Source organism: Aythya ferina, assembly GCF_964211825.1.
Source record: "Aythya ferina genome assembly, chromosome: 4".
Classification (NCBI taxonomy): domain Eukaryota; kingdom Metazoa; phylum Chordata; class Aves; order Anseriformes; family Anatidae; genus Aythya; species Aythya ferina.
The window spans coordinates 18,950,891-18,976,563 of NC_140300.1; the positions used below are offsets into that span (position 1 = coordinate 18,950,891).

Sequence of the window (25,673 nt, forward strand, 5' to 3'; positions counted from 1 at the left end):
AATGAAGGCAATACTTAGGTGGAAAAAAAATTAAAGCAATTTAGAATTAATACGGTGTTCCACCCTGAAATTATATGCTATTTAGAACTCCCCCAAACCCACACCTTTCACTGACAGGTAATCTGCATAGTAGCCAAAGACAAAAACCACAAAAAAATCAATGCAATTAAGTGCTGACAGCACTATATACGGTCACGAAAGTTTCGCAAGTCATTAAATATGTAAATTAAACTAGCATTCCTATGTTAAAAAGCTAGTCAACCCACATTCAACTTGCTGTTAGGGACTGTACTTAGATAAGGTCTCAGCTTGCTTTGGACCTACTAAAGCATAAAGCATTCATACCCAGAAGCTTCAAATACCAATTACATCGTAGCATGGAAAGGCTTTGGTGCTGGTTTTAATCACCAATTTCTATTAGGACACTTCAACACTGACAACTCAATACTGTTAGTACACTTAGCCCACGGAGGCCCATCAATTTAACTTGTACTTGAATTTGCTTAGCTTGTACTCAGAATAATACAGAAGGGTAGAGGAAAAAAAACAGAACAGGATTCACCACGTTATGACTATGTACATCTCGTTTGTTAATGTCACATAGCTTAAGAACAAATGAATACTGCATCATAAGAAACCTAACGAAAAACTTGTTCTTCCACATCTCTGAAGCCTAAATCAGAATTACAAAGTTGCTCAGAAGTCAGATGAATGAAATTAGCACTAAATTATGTAAAATAACTGTACCCAATTAGCTTTAACTGCAGTTTTGCAGTTTTAACTGCAATATTGCAGTTACAGAGATATTTTTGGTAAAAAGGTTTCTAAATATCACATTAATGGTTTGATACAAAGTTCTTAGAGATCGCACAAATTAGTTCGTATATTAAAAAAATCTACGTATTATACGTAAAACTCTCTATTGTATTAACTAGTAACTCTCAAGACTCCTGAAGCAAATAAAACAGCCTAGAAATTCCATTCTGCTACTGGAAATTGGTCTGTTTACACCAAAACAAACAAGACTAAAATGCAATGATATAGCCAGTTTGCATTAAGAGAGGAGTCAAAATATAAAGCTCAATGTGCACGTGATATCAAACGTGTCTCAGATGCATCATAGAAGACAGCAGTCAGTCTCAATGTTCCTTCTCTTTTCCTCCCATCTCCCAGTTTTAAAGGCACACATTAATTGTAACAGAGAATAGAAAATGCTATACTACCCAGGATTTAATAATGAAAATACCATTAAAAAAACCTTTTAAATGATTGTAGTTTCTCCCTACAAAGAATATGGTCATGATAGGTAGTTACTGCATTTTGGCTCTCAGATGCAATAGTGAAGTGCTCAAAATGCTTACCAACACAAAATTTGATTTTAACTATTAAATTTTACAGGCAATTAAACAGTGGTTTATTAACTTTTGAAACCTAACAAATAATGCATAGGACACTCTGTTCTCCTGAGTTTAACACTGGGTTGGTTACACCTGACTAGGCAACTGGCATCACCTTCTGTATGGCAGACCCTGAAGATCACCACATCCCTAGGAGCTGGCAACTCTTACAATTAAGGAAGAAAACTCTCCAAAACATGGAGCAAATACAAGCTTAGCTCAGAACACTCTGGAAAGATTTTTTTTTTTTTTTAAAGATGAAAAGAAAGAAGACATGACTCATCTGACTGATAGACAGTACAGTAATAATGCTTTGATGTTTAGTTGCTATGTTTGCACAATCATGTAACCATACACAGGGAACAAGCTACCAATATAATAACTAAGAGTAAAGGACAGTAGTCCACTTCAAGTCTGAATTACAAAATTGAGTTAAAAACCACAAGGGATCCAGTATGTGAAAATGCACAAAAGTAACTTTAGAATAAGGCCAATGAGAAAGGTGAGTGTTTTCAGCAGGCACTGTATATGGAAACAATAGGGTAGAAGAGGAGAGCAGAAAGGCACCTTTGAGTCAACATTGTCCTTCTCTATAGGGTAGGTGAAATATTGATTCACCATAACCAGAAAAAAACATTTTTATCTAGAATCTTAAGCTTTCTAGTAAATGTTAAGCAGTAACAATTTATTACAAAAGGACAAAAAACTCTTAAGCCATCAAGATGAATCAGTAGTATTTGTTACCACCAGGAATATTGCAAGCTGCTACACAGCTTCTAAAAGCCACCTTTCCTTTCACAGAGTTAAGGCGCAGGAGCTAAGCAAGCGCTTCACTTGGTTTACGATTATAGCCTTTGAAACGATTCAGACGTCCTTCTAGCCCTCCTTCCTTGGCCACTCTGTAAGCCAGGCTCACCTCCTACAGGCTGTGCAAAAGCCGATGTTCTGTGCGGTAACAGAGCACACGTGGTCCTGCTTTACGCATCCTGATCGCTAACTGAAACTAGAGCAACTAAACTTTGCAACACATACAGGTAACACTTCTCACTCACTGCTAGATTTCTCATAAAGATAAAAAAGAAAAGATGAAAGCCAGAACATCTCAAACAAATACATTTCAGAGTATGGTTAGAAAACACACACAATCACTTCACAGGTCTGAATGCTGCTCGTATCTTTTCTGCCCACAGGTGATCTCTCCAGCCTGGCAATTTTTCTTGTATTAAAATAGTTGCTATAGTTAAAATGTCTTCTTAAACACTGGTAGAGTTCAACATACTGAAAGCTAGCCAGTGCATGTTACCCTCTTATCAAGAAAAACAGGAACTGCCTATTTTGAAGTGCAGTTTTAAACAAATGAAAGTTAAGAAGAAATACACAGCTATCACTTGTTCATCGCTGAAAAGCAAATTTCATTCATTCAAGTCATTTGCTAATACAATCTTGTTGCAGAATTAGTTTCATGATTTCAGATCATATGCTTTCTGCAGTCAGCTTTGATAGGAAAGAGATCATTTCACTGAATTTAGTAAGTAATTTGTTCTTCCAGAACACTATGAGTTTGCCACTAGTATTCACCATATATTGTAGTGTCCAAGAAGTCACATAATCAACGAACAAACCCTGCCTGGAGCAGATTGTATGATTCAGCTTTGACCTTCAAAATCTAACTTGGTGAAGGCTACAGTTCCGCATAGCATTAGGTTATCTGGAAGAAGCTGCACTAACACTCCTTCCAAACATTCTGTTTTAGAGAAATGGCCACACAGTTTCTAATGTCGTTTATAGAAGTACTCAGGAACTGGACTGGTAATGTTATGAGAACATTCACTAACATCATTCCTCAAGGTATTTTTGTTGGTTTCTCAATCGTTTTTGCCTGATAAAAGAATCCCAATTCCTTGCTTATTGCTTCAGAAAATATGAACTAACTTAAATACTTGCTTTAACTTACACCTTGTCATAAGCCTTACAAAACAGAGAAAAGAATTGCCTAGTAACATCCCTTGAAGGAGGTGGCTGATTTTGCCTCCAAAAAGAATATGTCTCAGAATAATTTAAGAATAATTTATCATGGAAAAAGTTTCATCCTTCCATGTAAGTCACACAATTGTCAAATTCAGTGTTAAATTTCTCATAAGAAACTTACATGAATGGCAGTCCCATTCAGTTAAATCAAACTGTTGCCAGAACATTCTGGCATTATAGACAGAAGTCAGAGTTTTGTATTGCACTAATAAACACCATTATCTAAAAATGTAAACAAGATAAAACACCAGATTATTAAGGCATCATTGAAAAAGCTTCCAACTTGTTGCTGTACACTTAAAATAGCCAAAGCAGACTTAATTGCCCACACAACTCTGAGTAGCTTGTTACTGAAGAGCATACCAAAACAACATACTATTTACCTTTCTTCCTATTGCTCCATTCTGTTTTTTTGGTGGAGGAGGTTCAAAAATCCTTTGCTGTTGCTGCGGAGGAAGGGTGGAGTACAAGGGAATGATTTTGATGTCACCCACTTCAGGACCTAAATCATCAATTTCACGTTTTATCCTCTTGCAGGCTTCATCGATCTCCTGTAAAACAAGCATACGTGTTTTAAAACTCCATGAGAAAGTCAGTCTTTTATTTTAGAGCAACTAATGACAATTATACTAAGTCTACACTCAGAAGAACAATTACAATAATTTCAATTTAAAAAAAATGCAAGGTATTTGCTGAATTCCCAATCAAATTTCCACAGTGCACCAAGATACCTCAGCTTCTATACTCTAACGAACATCCTAATTTGCATTCAACATCCTTTTTCTTTTAGTCATGTTTCCTAATTAATTCTCTACAAATTGTACTAAAATTGAAATCTCTCACCCTGGAATATTAAACTGCACTCATGACCTTTTCAATTTTCACAATCTAGAAGAAATTGATGTGCAAGATATTTAAAATAAGCCAATTAAGCTTTAATGTCACGTATCAGTAATGCAATTATATGGAAGATTTGCTTCATTGTACCTAATGAGAACAAACACCTTTACAGTATAAACATGGATGCTCAAAATCAAACCTCTTAATCCAGTTTCAGATTTTACTTTAAAATTAACTGAAATCCCACTTAAACTCCAGAGCAGTCAGTGAAGTACCCTGCAAATGGTAGAGGCTTTACAGTTTTTACCTTTGTACAGTATTGCTAGGCTATTTTCTGACAAGCTCACCACACAGGATAGCTCCCAATTGCTTACATTTCAGTTTCATTTTAAAACAAGAGCATTTAAGCCCACTAGGAGACCTACACTTACAGTGAGATTTAATGGAAAACAAACTGTACAGAAATTTAGGCCAACAATTAATGCAATTTCTTAATTCCAACTTAAAAGTTACAGAGCCTCCGCTGGTGTAACTCAGGTGCTCTCATGAACACCGTTATTCTGGGTGAACCACCAACAGCAGAACGAAGTCACAGAGACAAGAAGATAACAGTAAGCAGAAGAAAATGGCTACAACACATTCCAAGAGAAGAGGCCAGCCTTCCCTTGCCACACATAATTCACCAGACTGAAGTTACAGCAATGCTTAAGACACTCACACAAATATATAACTTCAATTATATATATACAGCTCTGTAAAATTACTGCTTTAAAGTCTAATTAGGGAAGCAAAAGCAGCTTCCATGCTAGAAGTCCTAAAATGCAGGTACTATCAAGAACAGATCTGTCAGATTTGGGGATTAACTTTCATTTGTTTTAAAAGAGACTTCTCACTTTTCAGCATAAGTGCACAGAGTGTTTTAAATAATCACAGACAGTATAATACTCATGTTCAGTACTGACCAGCATATATAATTACTGCAAACAGAGCAAAATAACAGTTACAAGGTCTACCTCTTTGATGTCAAAGTGTCCTTTAATAGTAAGCCTCATGCCAGAAGGCATTATCTTGCCAATTTGAATGAACTGCAGACATTTACAAAAACCCTTTTAAACAAAGGTGCACTTTGCCAACAAATCCAATATGCTATTTCATAACATAAGAGGCACGCAAGAAACTGAGCTGGAATGCCCCCTACTGGTTTCCTAGCAAAGAATGAATTTCTTTATAAAAATGTCAATACAGGTGGTTCTGCTGATAAACCCTTTTTGAAAGTTCATTAATAGCCTCCCAGTGAAAAGGAAAAAAACCCTAATGTACCTGACATATCATACATAGTAGCTCAGTAAATTAATAACTTCATATAATGGTCCTTAATGAAAAAGGCAGCATGTCAAAGTAAGCAGCTGACTACGCAGCCACACACTCACTCTCTCAAATTTGCACCTTTCAAAGGTTTGACAAGCTGACACTTGGACACCTGATAAAAATTAAATAGAAAATTAGACCATGTCATTCAAGAACACTGGAGTCAAATGCTAAAACAAGAAGTCTAGCACAGACACGAGCTCCTGATCTGAAGGTCCCTAAACTGTTTCAAGGAATCTGAGCAGATTGCACTGTGTGACTGGTAGAGCTCTGATACTGGACAGGGTGCTCAACCCTTCAGTTTTATGCCTGAGATAAATACAAGCAAGCAGTGACAAATAAGGGCACTGCACTCTTCAGGCCATGTGTTCACAGTCACCTATAATCTTTGAGAAGAACAAGGAGCATTGTTACCCCCTAGAATTTCCTAATGCAGTTTCAAAATATCCCAGATCAGAATTCTACAATACTTCAACACAGCAAGGAGAAGAGCATATAGAATCATTACTCCCTGCAGATTTGCAGAGATAACTGCAGAGCTCTCACTAAAAGCTGCTTGAAGGACACAAGTCAACAAAAGCCACTGCCACTCATCTGAAGACAACAGAAGAGAGCCCTGTAATACTGAAGTGCTTAATAAAAAAAAAAAAAAGTAGTGGCAGTTTCCTTTTATTTACCCACTAACAGATTATTATCTGTTTCAGCTGTATGTTCACAACCAATCTTCAATTCCAGCATCAGCGTAAAACTAGTATTTGCCAGAAACCTTTCCAAAAAGCTATCCCAAACTACACAATCTAAAAGACGTGTGTAATTAGAACAGTTTGAAAGCATTGAGGATTCAGTTAAGTGTCAAAGATTTATTTTTATCACACACAAACATTTAAGTCTCACAACATGATGGGTATGGTTGAAGGCACAATCCTAACTTTAATCCTCTGAGGATTCAGTAAGCCTAATTCAGTAGTCTTGATTCTCTCAAGTATCAAAGATATTTTTTTAAAATTAATGTTTGCACACTGAATCCATTACAAACCCCCTTGAAAAGGGATTAATCCACCCACACATAAGAAGAGCTTTTTCTTCTTGGAGGGAAAGGTAAAGTGAACTTGCCTTACACTTTGATGATGCAAGAAAACGTCCTCCAATAGCCCTGACAACCACACTGATACTACTTGAGGTACAGGGACAGAGGAGCCACAGTTACAGGCATGACTGCAGAGGGCTCTAGCACAAAGACCTGCTTCAGAATTAATCGAAGCAGGAGGTCTGCCACACAACAGGTGCAAGGCTTAGGCAGTGCTGGGGTTACTGAAGTGAACTTGGTCCTGGTTCCTCTCAAAACTAGACTTGTTACAAGTATGAGCTGAGGAACAGTTTGCAGAGTCCTGAGTAGGCAAGCCTACTGTCTAAGCTAGAGTTTTTCTAAACTTCTTGCTTGATCCAGTAAAAATGGATTAACAATGTACTTATGTGGAGATAAAAAAAAAAAAAAAGATTTGAAAGGTCTGGTTAAGGAAGTTTAACTGAACATCCCCTTCAACTAAAAGCTAACAGTCTATAGTTGTTTCCAACTCCCTATTTGTGAGGAAAGGCAATACTGGGTGCAGCACTCCTACAGGCTCTCCCCATATCTCCATATTCTCACATTATTCTCTGACTCCTTAAAATTGTGACAGTTAAGCTACAGACATCCCTCCCGGAGATGGATTCCTAAAGTTGCTACGAAATTCAGCATTATCTGTGTCCGTATAGGAACCGATGCTTAGCAGTGCCTTGTTTAGAAGCCAGGACAAGAACACGCTCCTCAATTTCTTTGTCATTTATCTGAAGCAGTAGTGCAGCCATCTGTATTTTCACAAAGCAGTAAGTAGGGTACTTGCACCTCTCAAACCTGGCAAGACTTTTACTCCATCTCAACCCACTTTTCTGTTCAAAAGGTAGGCTGATGACTACTGTGTAAGAAAAAACAGTAATTTTTGTTCTTCTTACTGAAGCAGTGCTTCTGCACAGCTAGAAATGCAAGGGTTCAACAGACGAGAAGGAAAACACAAGTCTGAAGCCTGTGGACAAAATAAGCACTGAATTCTCAGAACGCCAGGACTGATGTTCTATTCCATTTTAACATCCAGTATATGGCAACAGCAACAACTGCTACTCACAGCAATTAAAAGCACGGTCTTTTCTTTATTTTTTTCCTTTCTCATGGCCGATGAGTACATCTACAAGTATACATACACACACAGGTAATCTCATTCACCCATGAACTGTATTAAATACTGAAGTAGCCATACACAAAACACACATGCATTTTGAAAAGGGTTATAGATCTTGCAATATCAAGAAAGAATACCCAAGAAGTGCTTTCCAGACACCAAGTAGGTGTATTTAATACTTCCAGTTGTAGTCAAAATCAAGTACTCAGAAGCCCTTCCAACTGTTCTGTGAAATAAACACATTCAATGTCACCTGAACACTTCACTGCTACAATTTCTGGACTTACCATGGCAACAGACCTGGCTGCATTTACCTTCGTACAACGGGTACTGAATGCTCCCTGATCAGCAGCCTCTTACTCCTTTCCAACAGTTTAACTACAGAAAGCACCAGCTGCAGGTTCGTTTCTTTAATGCTCAAGATAGCCTTTTCACAGCCTGACCCCTTTTGTCTTCTTTCATCCTGTCTCCTTCTGCTCAGTGCTGCTCACATCCCTCACCCAAACGAGGGCACAGAGAAACAGCCAGCTACAAGACAACACAGCTGAATTCCTGCCCCTTCCTTAAGGAAGGAAATCCCTTCCCTACCCCCCAGCCCTCCCAAGAGTAAATACAAAGCCTTCCACATTGCATAAAGGACAGCATCAGGCAGAAGGTCTCCTCAAAAAGCCGGACAAAGGTAATTTGGGAAGACATGATGAAAAGCTGGTGGTATTTAAAACTGAGAGGGTAATAACCAATACTTCTGTGGCTTAGCTTCAACAGTATCACTAAAGGGGTTAGTGATAAGTTCCTAACCCATCTGACCCTCATCCCCCCCTTGATTTGTATTAGCAAATACTAACAGAACTAAAGCAAGACTGAATGTGTGAACAAGACTTAACATTATAGGTTTTGATTTCTTGTTTTTCTCCTGACAAAACTCATTTTTGAAGGACTATCTTCTAGGTATGACTTTTAAAGACGATCTGTGGCCATTTATTTTAGAAACACGTTGGTTCCTTTGGCTTGGTGTCCAAACACAGTTAAGAATGAGAGCCTGGGGAATAAATGAATCATAAATCAATACCTCCCCAGCTGCCTAAACTCTTCCTGTATGTCTGCACTGCTCACATGCATCATCTCACTAATATTTAACATCCTCAAGCTCTGCATCAAAAAAGTAAGGATTGGAACATATCATTAGCAACACACCTAGAAGATGTATAAAATTAACCACACAAGAGACCAATTTTGCTTCTTATCATGGTAGAGTGCATTCCCCCCCCCCTTATCTGCTCTTGAAAAGAGAGTCCTTATTACACTATTTAACCTGAATACTCAGTAGAAAATCACTTCCATTTCTTTCCCTGATGGTATTTATGCAGTAAAGAGGAGTTGCACTTACTGATGGGTTAGTATTAGCAAGAACAGAAACAGGAAGGGGTTATAGGAGCAGTTCTGCCTGTTATTGAGTTAGTGCAACACATCTTTAAGAAGAAAGTTTGTGCTGAACAAGTACTCAAGATTCTTTCATAAAGTAGTTCTGCTGAAATGGCAGTCAAGAAAAAGAAACTCAGGAAGCCTAGCTAGAATGAACTTACCCAGTTCAATTGCCTCCTCTAAGCTACCAATCCACTCCAGTAACCTGAATTTCCTTCCCTTTGTCTGTATGTAGTAGCCATCCACACTACCACAGCTGAGGCACGAACCTGCACCAGCACTACACAGCAGACCTACCTAATGACCAACAGGAAGCTGCCCTGAGCTGAAGGGCTTCAACTGCCAGCAAATGTTCTAGCTCAGCTGCTGAACTTGTGTATGGGAACATCACTGGAGTCTGAGCAATGCCTGGGCAGCAGGTGAACATCTGAACTGTACCACATTGCCTTTCAAGCAACTCTTTCTACAAAAAGATGGTGACTAGTGATGTCATTTTAAGGACATTTAATGGAACAATCTGAGAGCTCAGCATTCAAAGCAGTTGAATGGCTTTGTGAACATGGTCATTTGCAAGATTATTTCAAAAACTATTTCTTCAGTTGACCCTGTATCAGAGGACATACACCCACAAAGAATCCCTTGACACAAGCAAACCTCAAGATTGCCCCAGTTAGAATGTTCTTTTAAAGAGGGGATGCGGTCTAACTACAGCACTGTGCACAGCTAGATTCAGCCTCATCTTAGTAAGTGAACCAGGCAGACATTACTGCTTTTTTTCCCCTGAAGGAAACAAATACCAAAAAAAGCACAAGACAATTTTATCGTGTGTAAAATAAGGAGGGTGGGGCAGGGGGTGTAGACACCTTAGAGCATGCCCTCTTCTCATACAAGTTCTTATCACAGAGAGCACAGAGCCAGCCACATCTGGCTCTGATGGCATGAACCTCCTGGAAACATTTTGTCCTGAAGGCTGCATGAAACTTGATCAGTTTCCCTCTTTCATTTCCCAGGAATGAATACAAACTGCTACATTTTAAGAGGAAGAGAAAACAACAGCCACAACAAGAACAAAAAGCTGGATGTTTCAGGAGATGCTCTGAACACAGATTGAAAGAAAAAGGGGAGAGTGGAGTGTCTTCCAAGGGAGAAGTCAACACTTGACCATAGCTGAGAACTGCTCTGTCAACAAGTCACAACTGAACTTAGCACAATTCCACAATCATTTTAACTTGCTCTATTTGAAATACTTCATGTTGACATCTCAAATACATGAAAAGCAAGAGAATTTCTGCCGTTAGCACTGGAACACAAATTACTGGTGTTACTTTCGCAGTTTATGCACCTCAACTCCTCGGCACATTCTGCGTAAGGCTGAAAACAAGCCAGAGCCTGTGTTCACTGCAGCCCAGTGCACTTAACTGACTCAACCTTACTCAATCTCTACCACTGAGAAAAAAGAAGTTGTCAGTTTTGACTTCAATTTCCTCCTAAGAAAGTGTCTGCTACTTTCTTTCACAGTTCTAGTGCTTAACCAACCTGTAAGGAAAAAGGTGTACCTTTAAAATAAATCCTCACTTATAAAACATTCTGCCAAAACCTCAAGTGTCCTCTAATGTGTTTTGCAACCATTTTCTACAACACCACCATTTCGCCAACATCCTATTTTAAACCTCTCTGGAACACAGACACCAGAACCTCACAGCAATCTTTTCCAGTATATTTATCTATATTCGAGAACAGCATTGATCTGCACTTCACATATCCAGATGCAGCTCGGATTCATCCTCCTACATACGTGATGTGTTTGGCTTTATGGAGAGAAGAACACTGGGGTGGCAGAGAACATACTCTGCATTCACAAGTGCCTAGGTTACTAAGTCGTGCAGACAGATCTGTAGTTTCCGGATCATTATTTCTGCACACACCCCCCACCCAATTTCATTGGTAATGATTTCACACCTACTCTCAGATTACTGATCTTAATGGAGTGCAAGATCTAATGCTGTTCTAACAGACCTCCAGTAGACAGTAAGCCTACAGCCTCTGAGATGCACAGGTGAGCCAATCTTGAGACATTTCAAGTGAACATCCACAACTAGACCACTGGGGTCTTTAATCACAACAACAGAACAAATTTGATACTGCCTGTTATCCAAGACAGACACGTTGTCTGAAATATAATTACATTCACTTATTTATGAACTGAATTCTGTCAGATTTTTCCAGTTTCATCTCCTAGACAACTAAGACAAGACATTAACGTTATTTCCATCATCAGAAGTCTCCCTGGTACACCAGGGTGGGTGTGTGGTTGCGTTTACATCAGACAATCTTCCTTACTTGTATCCTGTGGGATACAAGTTCTGTTTCAAAATGTTTATTCCTAATCAATCCCTAAACAAAATTGCCCCCAAAAATCACAAAGCAAAGGGGATAAAACGCTTCAAACTTTCTCTACAGAAGCTAAACCAGACTTGAACTTCACCCTAACCAGCTAAATTCACACCAGCTCCAGGCAGAGCTGCTCCAGTGCCCCTGAACATCCATTATCTATGGATACATGGACTGGAGAACTCTAAATAGGAAAATAAAGGATGGTGGCTTACCAATGCAAGGTAAACACAGTGGTAAGGCAATACAGGGATATTACTATTAGATAAATTTATGCATAGGTGCCCCTACACCTATGTACACGCATGGTTTGGTAAAGCTTTTACGCTTATTATAAACACTACATCCTGTAAGTTAACCCAGTAGAACTGAAAAGAATTTGTTTGAACTATAGAACAGAGTCCCTCTGAAGTAACAATGGCTACTAAAGGAATCTAGAGCCATAACATGAAAGCAGAGTGGTACTGATCCAGTCGATAACATCTGAAGAAGTGTTCCCGCCCCCCCAAATCTCCCATGTTTGCCATATCAAATGAATCAGAGCAATACATCACAACTGATGCAGCAAGGACATCATTTCTAACTGAACAGTAAAAGGGCAAATATTTGTTCTTCATGTAAGATTAAAGAAGAAACCTTCATGTAAGGTTAAAGATAAGGTTTAAGATGCTTGACTTAGCATTCTGGTTAAAGACATTAACATCTGCAAGAACAGATATACTTGAAATGTAACATTTCAAGTGCTGAACGTATGGCAGGTGGAATACCTCACACCATTTCTGAATGGTAAACTAGAAAAGGAAACTAAACATTTCAGTCTATACAAGCCACTTAAAGCAGTTTCTATATGGAAAGATGGCTGAAAAAAGAAAATACCTCCTGTCCAGTAAGAAAGAGTAGAAGATCTCCTTCCTCTTCTTCACACATGTGAATTTGGATCACTGTTCGAATGGCAGCCTCCAGGTAATCCCTTTCTGGTTCTGGAGTATAGAATATCTCCACAGGATGGGTGCGACCCGGGATGGTTAGAAGAGGGCAGTTATCAAAGTAGATCTGAAACTTGCCAGCATCTAAAGTGGCACTCATAACTATAACCTGTAGGTTTGGAGGACGCAAAGCAAAGAAGTTACTCCAGAGGTTGACAAGGACCTGTACAATGTTACACATACAACATAAAATAGCAGAAAACTAAACTTAACTGTTGACCATGATTCAGGCATGCTTTTATCACTTGATTACATAACTTCTGTTTCAAGGTGCAAAAAAAAAAAAAAAAATAAAGGTTAAGCTATAATTACACCTTCCTAGTATTTCCTTCAATACAAAACGCACTAGCACTTTTCCTAGTTATCTTCCGAATGTGTTCATCATTAACAGCTCAAGAAGACAGCTGATCTACATTAACTGACCTTTATAATCAACTAACAGCCAGCACACACATACCCTTCTTCAGCATGAGTAACTAGAAAGGAGATGTTGCTGGGCTTCATCACTACTGACCTTCAAATCAGCTCTTTGTCTTACAACTTCTTTCAAAACTCCCATCAAGATATCAGTAGCCAGGGTTCTCTCATGAGCCTCGTCAAGAATTATAACACCATAGCGCTCCAGCAAAGGATCATTCATTGCTTCACGAAGTAACATACCATCAGTCATATACCTGAAAATATACAAAAACTATTTTTATTAAGTCTGATGTAGAATCCTCTTCCACATTATTCACTAGGTTGCTTGAAGTAAGCCTTTAATCAACAATCTTTCAAAAGAGATGCATTAGTAAACTATTTCCAACTGAGTAACAAACCCACTTCAAAGTTTCACATAGAAATTACTGTAGAATATAAATGAAATCTATGAGTAGGAACAAAGCTTAAAAAAAGGAGGGGGGGGAAACAAGATTTGGAAACATTTATGAGTAGTTTGACTATTACTGGCAGACTTCCAGGCCTACAATTACAGACAAAGAAAGGGAAGAATGCAACCGAAATCCTAGAGCTACTATTCCTGCAACTATTTATTCTCTACTATTTTTACTTTTCCTCCTCAGTACAATTTCTTTTTTGCACATGAACTTCATTCCCAGCTGTCAACCACTTCTACGAGCAAAAGGAGAAACACCATTTAAACAGGTAAGACTCATTAAATCACACTACATACAATCCTTTTTCAACTGATCATTCTGAGTGTCACCTGTAGATTATGTATGAAATGGGCCTGGCTGCACACACAAAGCAAAGGAATCTACAACAGCCGACAACTAAAATGCTGGCAAACTCAAACTTCAGATTATGTGCCCTCGAGTCCGCCATACGTCACTCCTGAAACTCCCTGGTAGTTCTTACTAAAGCACGCTAAGGAACTTCACCTCATGTAGTTAGTTACCACTGACAACTGCCAGCCAAATGGATAACATGAAGAGAAACTGAATGCTGAAGGGCTTTATTCTGAATAGCACTTTATTCATTAAAAAAAATACTTCTTCAGATCACTCTCCTCTTTATGGATAACTTTAAATCACTTCCATAGGGTCGAGAGATGAAGTGGAATAACTCATTTCTGAATCTATCCAAGCAAGCCCCCCACCCCAGGTTTCTCTCAGCTGATGTTACAGCTCCTCTCTTCTTTTACTCAGGCATTGGAGGTGTTTGTCCATAGGTTCACTCCCCTCTTCATTACTCCTTTCAAAACTTCCCTAACCCCCTTTACAGCCCTGTGATTGCCCCCACCCTCAAAAAGACAGTGTAATGCCTTTACCGGATAGCTGCCATACTTACTTCAGAATGGTTTTTGCACTACTGCAGTCTTCAAATCGAATAGAGTAACCAACTTCCTGGCCCAGCATTACATCCATCTCATCAGCGACACGCTGCGCCACGCTCATTGCGGCCACTCTCCTAGGCTGGGTACATGCTACTCCCCTCTTTGGTCCAGGTAACGAGCGCATGTAGTCAACACACCACTGGGGGATCTGTCAAGAATAAAATTCAGTTTTACATCTGGCTATTAGAAGCATGGTTAACGTATAACTACTGTATCAAATAAAGATATTTATCATTTTATTGAGATGACAACTGTATGCAGAAAACTATCCAGAGATGAGAGCAGACAATTTAGTTGGACCCAACGCCACTAAATAAAGCACGTACATAACTGTCACAGAGGTTATCAAGGAAGCAAATAGTTTCACAGTATCTTTGGGTGTTGTTAGGTCAGTACCCCAGAGAGAGATTTAACAGCAGCCATTGTGCTTAAAAGCAAAAGATCAAAATTAGCACTCACAATTTAGAGATCCACAACATGTTAGGTATTTAAAGTTCTACAGTAAACAAATAGTACTTCGCAGCTTAAAAAGCACTGCTTATAAACACGCACATTAGGAAAAAAAAAAAAGGATACAGAACTTGGCTTAGCTATAAATCATAACAAAAACAAGTTTTAAGTTATGTTTATTTGGTTAACTCTTGTTCTTTGGAAATCTTATCCAACAGACATAAAATCCCAACGTTCTGGTTATTAACACTCATTTGTCATACAGTAGTTTTATTTTATTTATTTTTAGGAATTTGTAAATAGTAAGTATTGTCCAAAATAAGCAGCTTTTTCAGAAGAATTTCTAGGGTCATGAACAAGATTGAATGTTATTAACATTTTTTGTGTGATGTTTTATGAGGAGACAACTCTAGGGACAGCTAGTTTGAAATCTATAGACCACAAAATGCACTCCTCCTTACTAATTGGTTTTAAAAGTATCCCAAAAAGCTCACACTTACAGAAAAGTGTGAGTGTTTGTGCACGGAACCAACACAAAACAATAGAAAGAGCTGTGTGGTTTCAAGTAACCTAGGAAGATCTTTCTTCTCAAATACAGTATTCCCACTGCAAAATGGGAGCAACTGAAAACTAAGACTCATCCACATCAGACAAGCATAGACTGTAATAAACAGCTCCTTTTCTTAAAATGGAGAACATACTGCCATTATAAATACAAAAATAGAAAGCAAAGACTATGAGAAAGTGACAGGAGACCAGACTTCTAAAGAAAAAAGCTCAAATAGGAAATTATATTCAAACCTAAAAATAAGAGCAGCTCTTGAACACTGATGACGTGAACCTGGAATCCCACCCAGTAACACATACACACTTCCCAAGCACAGAGTAAAGAAATTGTTTCCCACATCACTAGGACAAACTCAAATGTAAGCAGATGAGGTTAACTTCAAACAGGGCCAATCCTGACATGAACTTTAAAGCAGCAGGTCAGCCAGGCCGCGCTAATAGGAAATAAAAACAATGGAGAGGCTGTTTTCCAGGTAACAACAAAACCTACAGCACTAGTGTCAAACAAAGGACAAAGCCTCTGCAGACTTCCATACGCTAATCTGATTTAGATGACCACCAGAATACTTCCAATGTCCAGCTTTAAGAGACACAAAGACTAAGGAGGACTGTGACATACTACACTTCCTATTTCAGTCATGACCACTACTGGGAATACACGGAACAATTCATATTACCTCGTTCTTATATAACACAACCAAGTTAACTTGATCTCCCCAACACACAAAAACACCTATCACCAAAACCCCAAATTTCCTAGACAAGCAAGCACACACAAGCATTTTCATCAATACTGAAAGAATGTGAAAGAGCTCAGTGTTAAGCACCCCTTAGCCTCAAGGACTTTTTCAGTGAAGAGAGGTTTGCAAATACAACCTCTATGAAAATAAGGCAGGTCCCTGCACAGAATGGCCTGTGAGATCTCAAATGAAAGCAGTGAGCTGTTAAAGGCCATTTAAGGCAAAGGGAAGATATTTTTTAAAGTGATGCTGAACAGGAAGGGAAAGAACACTGTTCTTTTGCCTGCTCTGAGCTACTTCAATCATTTAGAATTTTCCCCGTTAAAAACTACATGGTAAAATATTTTTCATTAATTAAAAATGGAGTCCAACTTTCACCCATGTCAACTCTCCTTTGGACTACAAGGACAGCAGGAAATGAAGCCATGCCCAAAGCTATACTGCTTCTAAACTTTACCTGTCTAATTCTTCAGTATATTTTACCGGATGGTATAGTTTAGTGTGTTTTGTTTTTTTAAATTTCAAGCCAGTCTTCGTGGAACAAGATTTTTCAGAAAGGTTTTATCCCCTATTGTTTTCACGGCAAAAGCCAAGCTTTCTCAAACCTGAATGCTCTACAAGACTGAAGGGAAAACCTGCACACAGCAAGTGGGGAAGGGACTTGACAGATGGCAGCTCACTTAAAAGATTATCTACTTCCATACGCTCTTTACCATGAAACGTAAGATAATCATTTCTGGAAAGACAATTCACTGCAGATTTCAGTGAATGCCAACCTTATACCAGATAACAGCACGCATAAGTAGTTCATGGACACATTCAGTTTCAGTTATTATAGGGTTCAGGTTTGTTTTTTTAAATAGAAAAATATTTATCTTGGTCTGATCAATGAGTGTAAGGAGATGGAAGATAAATAACCATTCCCCAGCTAGTTTTAAGATGGCACCTGATCACAAAAAGAATAAGACAGCATCCCATGCAAAACAAGGATCTCCCTAGCCACCAGCAAGATCATTTTCAGTGTCACTGTCCTACAAAGGCACTCTCCATTGTTTAAAGATATACCCACAGACTCATAAAGGAGTAACCCACAGGAAGCAGTGAAGCTTGTGAGATAGCTTGTATGCTTCTGGTAGCTTAAAACCCGTTTTTAAGAAGCCTTATGTTTCTTAAGTCCTTCCCAAAAATTAGGTGTAAAGCAGTGACACAACTCAGTAAAAGCTTCATACCTTGGGAGCAATATGATAGAAAGCCATGTTTAAGCTGCAATCTCAAATGTTAGAACAGACCCTTAGATCTATGGATTTTAAGATCATGCAGCGAGAAATTTTGTTTCTGTGGCAGTGTTTTGTTTCTGTTGTTTTTTAAAAATGTGAATGTTCAGAATACCATCTCTTCCAAGTAACTGTGTAATCATTTTTTTTCCCCTGAAGAAATCTATAAAAAGCTGGTCTCCACTGAAACATTAAAAAAGCAACACAGCCCTAAGGTACCTTCCAAGCAAGAAGATAGTTCTCAAAATGTGCAGCAAAAAGGGTAAGTAACATCACATATTTCAGGCACACACACAAAAAGGTGTTCACTACACTGTCCTTTTACATTTTCCAAACTTCCAAATTTTATTTTGTGACTAAGTTCTCCAAGTCAGTTATAATCCATTTTATGAAGACTAAAATATCCTTCAGTTTTTCATTGTCTAGATAAAAGGAACTTAGCAGGTTACAGAACAAAGAACTTGTTTACATCACTTTACCACACAGATTTTAAACAGAAAATCAGAGGACAGTTTGAAGTTTTAAGCAGGTTTGTCCAGCTACACACAAAGTGATGTGCCTTTTCTTAAAATCTTCCCCATTTTACCAATCCCCACACCTCTTAAGGACAAAGGAAGCTCAGCAGATCTGCTGTCCTTCCTTTCAGTGCTGAGAAAGATCAGGTCTGAATTGTTATCTGACATTCCAGTTTCCATTAAGTTCCCACCTGTAGCACTATATTTCATAGAACACTAACAAATGCTTATTTCTGTAACATTTTTCCTATTTTCAAACTGCTACCTACACAGCAAAAGGGCTGTAAATTTGGAACCATCACTTCAGTTTGTCAATTTGTACATTTCTGTTTAGCAGTTAAAAACTATCTTCTTCTACTACAAAGATAACTACCAGAGAGCCTGATAGACAGTAGATTATTAAAAGATGCTTAAAGATTCTTTTCACATACTTCTGCATGAAGCATATGAAATATTCAAGTTATTTTTGCCCACGATTTGTGAGGTTTTTGCACAATTAATTTCAAGAAACCAAAGAAAGTTCTAACCCCTGCACTTAACAACAGCCTCAAGCTTTAAAAACTGCACCATCATGTAACTAAGAACTCACCTGTGTTGTTTTACCAGACCCAGTCTCTCCAACGAGTACAAATGACTGATGCCTAATCAAAATATCTGTAAATCTTTCTTTATATTCCCAGACTGGAAGCTGTAGCCGTTTTTTCAGGATGTCATAGTAACGAGGTGTATGTGGAAGATTTGTGAAAGGGTTAATACTGTGTGGAATCATTGCTGGTTTCATAGGTGGTAACCCAGCAGCAATGAGTGTAGAGTTAGATGCTGCTCGCAATTCCTTTTCCTTCTCCCTTTCTCTGTCACGATCTCTATCTCTGTCACGATCCCTGTCACGATCTTTCCGGTCATCGCGGTCTCTGTCCCGGTCACGATCTTTCCTAAAAGGAGTTAGAAAACATAGCAGAAAATTAGATACTTGAATATTTAAACGCAAAATAGGAATTTAAATACAGAGTGACTTCAGAGGTCTTTACTGCAAAGAGGATATAAAGCAACTATTTTTAAGGAGTCCTGCAAACAGTTACCTGGACGGACAAGCATCAGAGCACAACAGCACGCAGTGCACGTCAATTACTAGATACACCCACTGAACATGAGCACCGCTGCCACAAATCCTCTCATTATAGAGAAGACTGAACAAAGGTATCACACGGAGAGCATCATCTTCGCCCTCTTCATTTCATGACTACCAGTAACCTGCTGTACATTCTAGACTCCCCACAAGTCTTCCTGTCACTACTTGCTACTAGGATAGAAGAACTGCCTACTTAGCAAGAGAATTATGCCAACTGCAAAAAACTTAGAATTGAACTTCTTCAGGGTTCACATATCATGTTAACATCCCACAATTACTCTGTAGATTTTTGTTTAAAGTCTTCCATACAGTTATGACTCAATCAGAATTGATATACAGATTGTTGAACTTGAGATTTCCTCAACACCAGTCATTACGGTTGCACCGTCTTCTCCAGCATCACCTCCTGCCACCTACTTCAGCAATCAACATCTGTATTCCCATTTGTTACCACGCCTAAAACAACAGCATCTACAAAGCTGTAACTGTGTGAGTTGTAAAAATCTGCACGTTACCTAAACAAACGTCAATAACTATTTCACTTCTTCATCACAAAGAGGAATACGAACTTAAAGATATGTACATAAGGAGAAGCTAGATATTAACACAAGTTTGCTGTATTTGGTTCATTTTCTCTGAATTAAAAGTAATATACAAAGCTAAAATAAGGTTAGTTAAGAATCAAATAGGCAAAGGGGACATAATTTGTATTTAACCTCAAACAACCTTGAACTTGCCTCTTACCTATATCAGGAACACTCCTGCAACCACTAAGCCCCCAAAATAATGATTTTGAGAATGCAATGAAAAAACATTGTTTTCACTGTAAACAAACACTCAAAATTCAAACTCCAGCCTCAGTCTTAGACACGCTTTCTGATTTTGAGGAGCTATGTACTCATTTTGCATATAATTTCACACTCCCCTACTGAACACTCTTACCCTCATCAAGAAATCACTACTTTCACCCTAAGAACTGTAACTACATGTTTTTAAATGGAGATCTAAAGCTTACTGTGATTCAGCACTTTGAAACGAGTCCTGCTTTATGAAAACACCCCGCTATATTTGAAACTAGGACAAACGAAAAGATTAGTGGCATTTTCATCTGCAAAACGAAGAACACCCTCATCGCCATTGTTTATGTAAACATGCGTGTGAGCATGTGTTATGTTAACAACTGAAATCCCCTCAGAAAGGCAAAGCAATAAACTGAATGAACACCAACTTCAGAGTGAATGCAGATATAAACCTTTACAGGAATAATAATTAAAGGCAAACAGGACTTCCCCACTTATTTACCTGCACATACGCATGCCTATAATGAACAGAATTTTGTTGGTGTTTTTAACTACGCAGCTGGCATTGAAATGTAACCAGTGAAGTAATAAGGAAAATCCTGCATACAGGAAAGAAAATGTGCTGGGGATCCAGAAGGAGCAGCACTTCTCATACAAGAGAAAAATCTATGTAGACCTTATTTGCTCCCTCAATACTTTGACATACTATGGCTTCAGAGGTTGTCACACCTAGCTTTGAGAACATTCCTTTAACACAGACCCACTGAAAAGAAAGAAGGGTCCCAAAATACACTGGCTATTGTGACTGACCTAATTCACTTTTATACAGATTTTCCCGAAGCTTCGGACGCTGAACTACCTAAAAATTGAGGGCCTTTTAGATCATTTGCTTGCATCTGAGATGCCATAGCTTCAACACTGCTTTTAATGTGGCCAAGCTAGAAATCTGTTTTTAGTGTGCAACAACAGGCAAATATTACAGAATTCAATATGTTTTTTTATGTTCTGGTAGGGAAAACTTACCCATTACAAACTGAAGGAATTAGGCTCCATAATGCTACCCAGAGTGGTTAGTGGAAGAGTCTAGTAACATGTGTCAGACAAGAATCAAGTTTTGAACTTGTAGTTAATAAGCTATTCACAATTAGCGTTTTTAAATATATGCATGTATTGGGATAAACAGGTGTATGGTCAGACAGTAACATTAACAAGAAATCAAAACAAGGGTGTAAAAGCGATTTAAGTATGGTAAAGCAAGGGTAAAGTGTGACAACCTGGTGAACAGCCCATTCATTGAAGGGAAGAACAATGCACACTACTGATGGCTTCTGTTGTTGTTTTTCCCACTTGGACTACACACCAATGAAGAGCTAGAAAGAAAAGCCCTTCAGCAGCAGGCTGTTCCCTAGCTGTTTACTTAACCAGCGTGTCAGCAGCTTCCACAGAGCAGATGAAGTTTATCTCCAGGTAAGCTTCAAAGTGGCAGAAACCAGCACTCATGCTAAAAGGAACAGCCTGATGCTGTTGCCAACCCTTCCCTTGCGTTGGCATGCAAACTTAGCAGCCCTGTGAAGAGCAAGCCCTCCCCAGACCCTTCCACCAACCTTAATTCTAGCCCCAATCAGTTTTCTGGTCTTCCAAACACTCTCCTGCAGCACAACAGTTGCCTTCTGTGCTGGCAGCTATTTGGCTGAGTTCACAGCATATATACAAACAATCTCAAGAACAAGACACTTGGTTAAACGGATGACAAATGTGATCTGGAATGGAAAATTGTGAACTCCCCATCTCTGTTACTTCATTTAACTCTTAAAACTGTTAACTTGTACAATAAAGTTAACCCACCCAGTTCAATCTACATTTCCAAGGCCAAAAAGTCAACTTAGAGGTTAACCAGGAGATTTTTCGGTTTTACAATGTTTACGATAGAAGAAGGGGAAAACTACATCTCAGCATAATGAAAGCACAAAATATATACCATGTCCTCAAGTATTTTATTTATATATATAAAATCTTCAGTATTGATTATTTCACAGTAGTACTTTTTCCTAAAAACATTTCCAGTCTTCCGTTTTTACTGAAATTCAGCAGTCACATCCAGCTGCCTTGCATCAACAAGGGAAAGGAGGAATGGCAGCTATGCTGCCAAGTGCGTTTACTGAACTTTCTAAAAATGCAACTTGGCAGCTCTTCATCTGTAAACTATCACATGTAAGTTACTTTTCATCCTTGCACTGAAAATACTGATCTCAAACACAAAAATGAACAATTAACGTAAAAGAATCAAAATTTAATCATGTTTGTTTTGTGCATGAAGCCCATCACAACCTCTATAATCAGGAGGAGTTATGTGATTTTTTTTGTTTGGTTATTTTTTGTTGTTGTTTTTGTCTGATCTGCTACTTGCAGTCACTTCCTTATCTCCACACATGCAGATGCAAAAGAAACACAGTAACACTAAATTAGAAGACAAAAAACAAAACTGACAAAAGAAACAAAGGACCAGGTAAAACCACTGTTGACCACAGTGGAAGTCTAAACATATCCAACAGAACATCAATGATATTTTCACCACTACTAAACAGACATGGCAGTAGTTGATTGCAGCTGATGTGAAAAACTAACGCTGTTAAATGCAGATTTCCACTTTATATGTAAAGAATTAAAAGAAATTAAACAGAAGGATGCATCCTACTAACAGCAACAGTGATGTTATACAACACCAACTCAACCATACTTGGGAAAAAAAATACCAGTGTAAAACCATGGTATGCATTTCACATAGCAGCATTTTAACAGAAAGTCTTCTAAACTATTTGCATTTTTCCAAGTATTTTTTTCTTTATGGATGATCCTTCAAGCCCAGAAGGTAAGGTTACAAGAACAACCACAAGCCTGTTGGCCTGGCATCACTGCCACGCCGGGTTGCACAGGCCTGAGTCGAAAAGGATCTAAACCCTACTTGGTAACTTGACACAACTTGTACATTGCAGCTCGGCAGCCCAGTCTGGATGCAAAGTACATGACTCCCCTGCATTTGAAGTAGTATCTACTCAAGGAGCTAATTCAGCTTAATCCAGTTTCAAACCAACTAAATTACACAAAGGCACTCCGCATGGAGGAAGACAAGTACATGCACGCTAGTAACAAGAACCTCTCTGTATCTCAGCCTTCCGTATGCTGTAAAACTTAACAGCCCTTAAACAAGCCAGGACAATATAAGGTTACCGTGCCTTGTGCTTGTTGAACTTGGATCTCAAGGAATATTAGAAGCAACCAGACAACTCTGCTTATAATGACTTGGTTTTGGTCCTACGCCATTTCATGCTGCTTCTGATAGAGGAAAGGGCACAAAACCAGTGTCTGTGGAGGCTTTAGGTGCCATAACAGCCAAAAACTTCTGGGTAACAAGTTTGTACCCCTGTTAGGAACTGATTACAGTTTTTACAAAATGGAAAGAGTTCAGGATGGCAGCAGAAACAATGCCACATAATAAAACCATACCAGAAATACAGAACCCACCAACACTCAAACAAGGAACTCCTGACCTGGGATTATCCATAGAGACGACCATAACAGCTGTACCACAACCATTTAATAGCCAATTGTGGCATAACCACTTGAAAATTTTGCTGAAGTCTCTACAAACAAAAAAGCATGCATACGCAACTTTTCTGGATGCACACAAGAGTTATGCAAACTGCTTGCAAATCAGGCGGAAATGTATTAAAAGAGATAAATAGCTTGATCCATTTAATTAAAAAAAAAAATGATACTGTTCCTTCATACAGGAAATAGATGTTCAATAATGCACATAAATTTCAGTTTAGCAGAGAACAAATTCATTGAACTAGTGGCTAGAAACTGGAGCTACACAAGCTCGCCCTTAAGAAAAACAAGTTCTACTTGAAGAGCGAAGACTGTTTATCAATGAATACTAACTGTTATGGTGGACTTGTAGTTCCTGTGAGTTTTGAGATGAAAACTAGTCATTTTTATCAGATAAATATTCTTAATACTCCTGCCTAAACAATGCTGTTGGACTCCAGAAAGGGATTGATTCAGGGAAGTCTCAGGTGCTACACCAAGAAGGGTGGACTAAGTAAGAATAGCACTTCTTGCTGCTCCTTTCCTAATTAAGGATTTAGGTTTGGAGTCGTTGTGCCCCCACGAAAAGGGAAAGGAGATTGTGCAGAAAAGGCCGTAGAACAACTGTGAATAAGCGGATGGCACCAGCGCACGGCCTGTGCTCCCGCACTTCCATTAACCTTAACGAAAATCTGCTGGAAAAAAAGCAGTCCCGAAACTAACTTGTGCAAAACAAAGGAGGAAAACCTGTAACCCCCGGGGCCCACCAACCCCTCGGAGCCGAGCCAGGCCCACCCCCGCGGCGCTCCGAGGCTCAGCCATTAACAAAGGAGCCCCGCTCCTCCTCCACCTCCAAGCACGGCCCGACCGAGCCTCGCGCTGACCTCTAGGCCCGCATCTCCCGGACCTCCCGAACCAGAAAGGAAGAAATCCAACAATAAAATAAAAAAGGGAAAAAAAAAAAAAAAAAAAAACACACACAGCAGGCGGCGGGGCGAGGCACACAAAGCCGCCCCCGCGGCGCCCGGCCCTCCCGGGGCCCGCTCCCTTCCCCCTCCCCACGCGGCTGCGAGGCCTCCCCCGGGCCCAGGCCCCGCGCTCCGCCGCCCCCGCGGCCCTCCCGAGGCAGGCAGGGGCCGGGCCCAGCCCCCCGGCGGCGATGGGCAGCGGATGGCGGCGGGGATGAGGCGGAGGCGGAGGGGGGGGGGACCACGACCACCGCGGGCCGCGCCGCCGCCGCTTACCCGTCGGAGCGCTTCTTGCTGGAGCTGTAGTCGTCCCCCAGGTCTAGGCGGTGGCGCTTGGACATGGCGGCGGCGGGGCCCGGCTCTGCTCTCTGCTCTCCGCCCTCACCGGCGGCGGCGGCAGCAACGGCGGCGGCGGCGCCGCGAGGCCAGGCGCAGCGCTAAAATGGCGGCCGGAAGGAAGCGCCGGGGCCGCGCCAGCCGCGGGAGCGCTCGGCGGAGCCCGCCCCGCCCCGCCCCGCCAAAATGGCGGCGGGGGGGGGGGGGGGCGGTATCGAGGGGTGCCTCAGGGGAATGGGGTTGGGGGGGTGTCCTGCTGCGGTCAGGCGGCGTGGATGTGTCTGTCCTACAAGGAAATCCCGTTTCTAAAGTCTCTAGTCTGAGCTGAAACTCCCACAGAGGGAGTTTACACCAGGATGACTACATCAAATACCCGTTTTAGACCCATCACACGCTTCCCTAGGTGCAATATTCACCTTGAGTGTAGAAAAAAAAATGCAATCTTTCACCGGTCACCTGTAGCAAAGGAAATGATTAGAAAAACCAGTGACATTCAAACTACAAGCTCTGAAAGCACATGCAACCTTTCACTGTTCAAATGTCAACGATAACTATTCATGGCAATGTATTTTGTGAGCGGAAAAATTGGTCTCAAAGACACAGAAACACAGGTTTTGCCTCTTTCTCTTCAAGTTAGTTTTCTACTTCCTCTTGTACTTCATCTTCCATGCCTAAGATTGCCACTACAAGGGAAGCCGATGCTCATAGTAGAAGCACCTGTAGATGTGGTCACCGTTACCACAAGTTTTCTAGGGGTGAACACCACTACACTGTCATTTAGTAACACAATTCCTGAAGTAAAACAAGACATGCGAGTTAAAAGT

The 25,673-nt window shown here is 39.8% G+C and overlaps 1 protein-coding gene across 3 annotated transcripts in view; it reads right to left on the reverse strand.

Moving 5' to 3' along the window:
- Positions 1-24,983, reverse strand: part of DHX15 (DEAH-box helicase 15) — a 45,286-nt gene extending 20,303 nt beyond the window's left edge. The window contains exons 1-6 of one of the 3 annotated variants that reach the window (XM_084516478.1): positions 24,790-24,983; positions 18,618-18,960; positions 14,437-14,630; positions 13,163-13,322; positions 12,539-12,757; positions 3,809-3,976 (exon numbers count right to left, since the gene is read on the reverse strand). In XM_084516478.1, coding sequence (XP_084372604.1) covers positions 3,809-3,976; positions 12,539-12,757; positions 13,163-13,322; positions 14,437-14,630; positions 18,618-18,960; positions 24,790-24,854 — 1,149 coding nt within the window. In that variant the 5' untranslated portion in view covers positions 24,855-24,983. Of the gene's footprint in view, positions 1-3,808; positions 3,977-12,538; positions 12,758-13,155; positions 13,323-14,436; positions 14,631-18,617; positions 18,961-24,789 lie in introns of all 3 variants that reach the window. The other 2 variants (XM_084516479.1, XM_084516480.1) reach the window with 2 other exon arrangements.
- Positions 24,984-25,673: the final 690 nt, after the last annotated feature.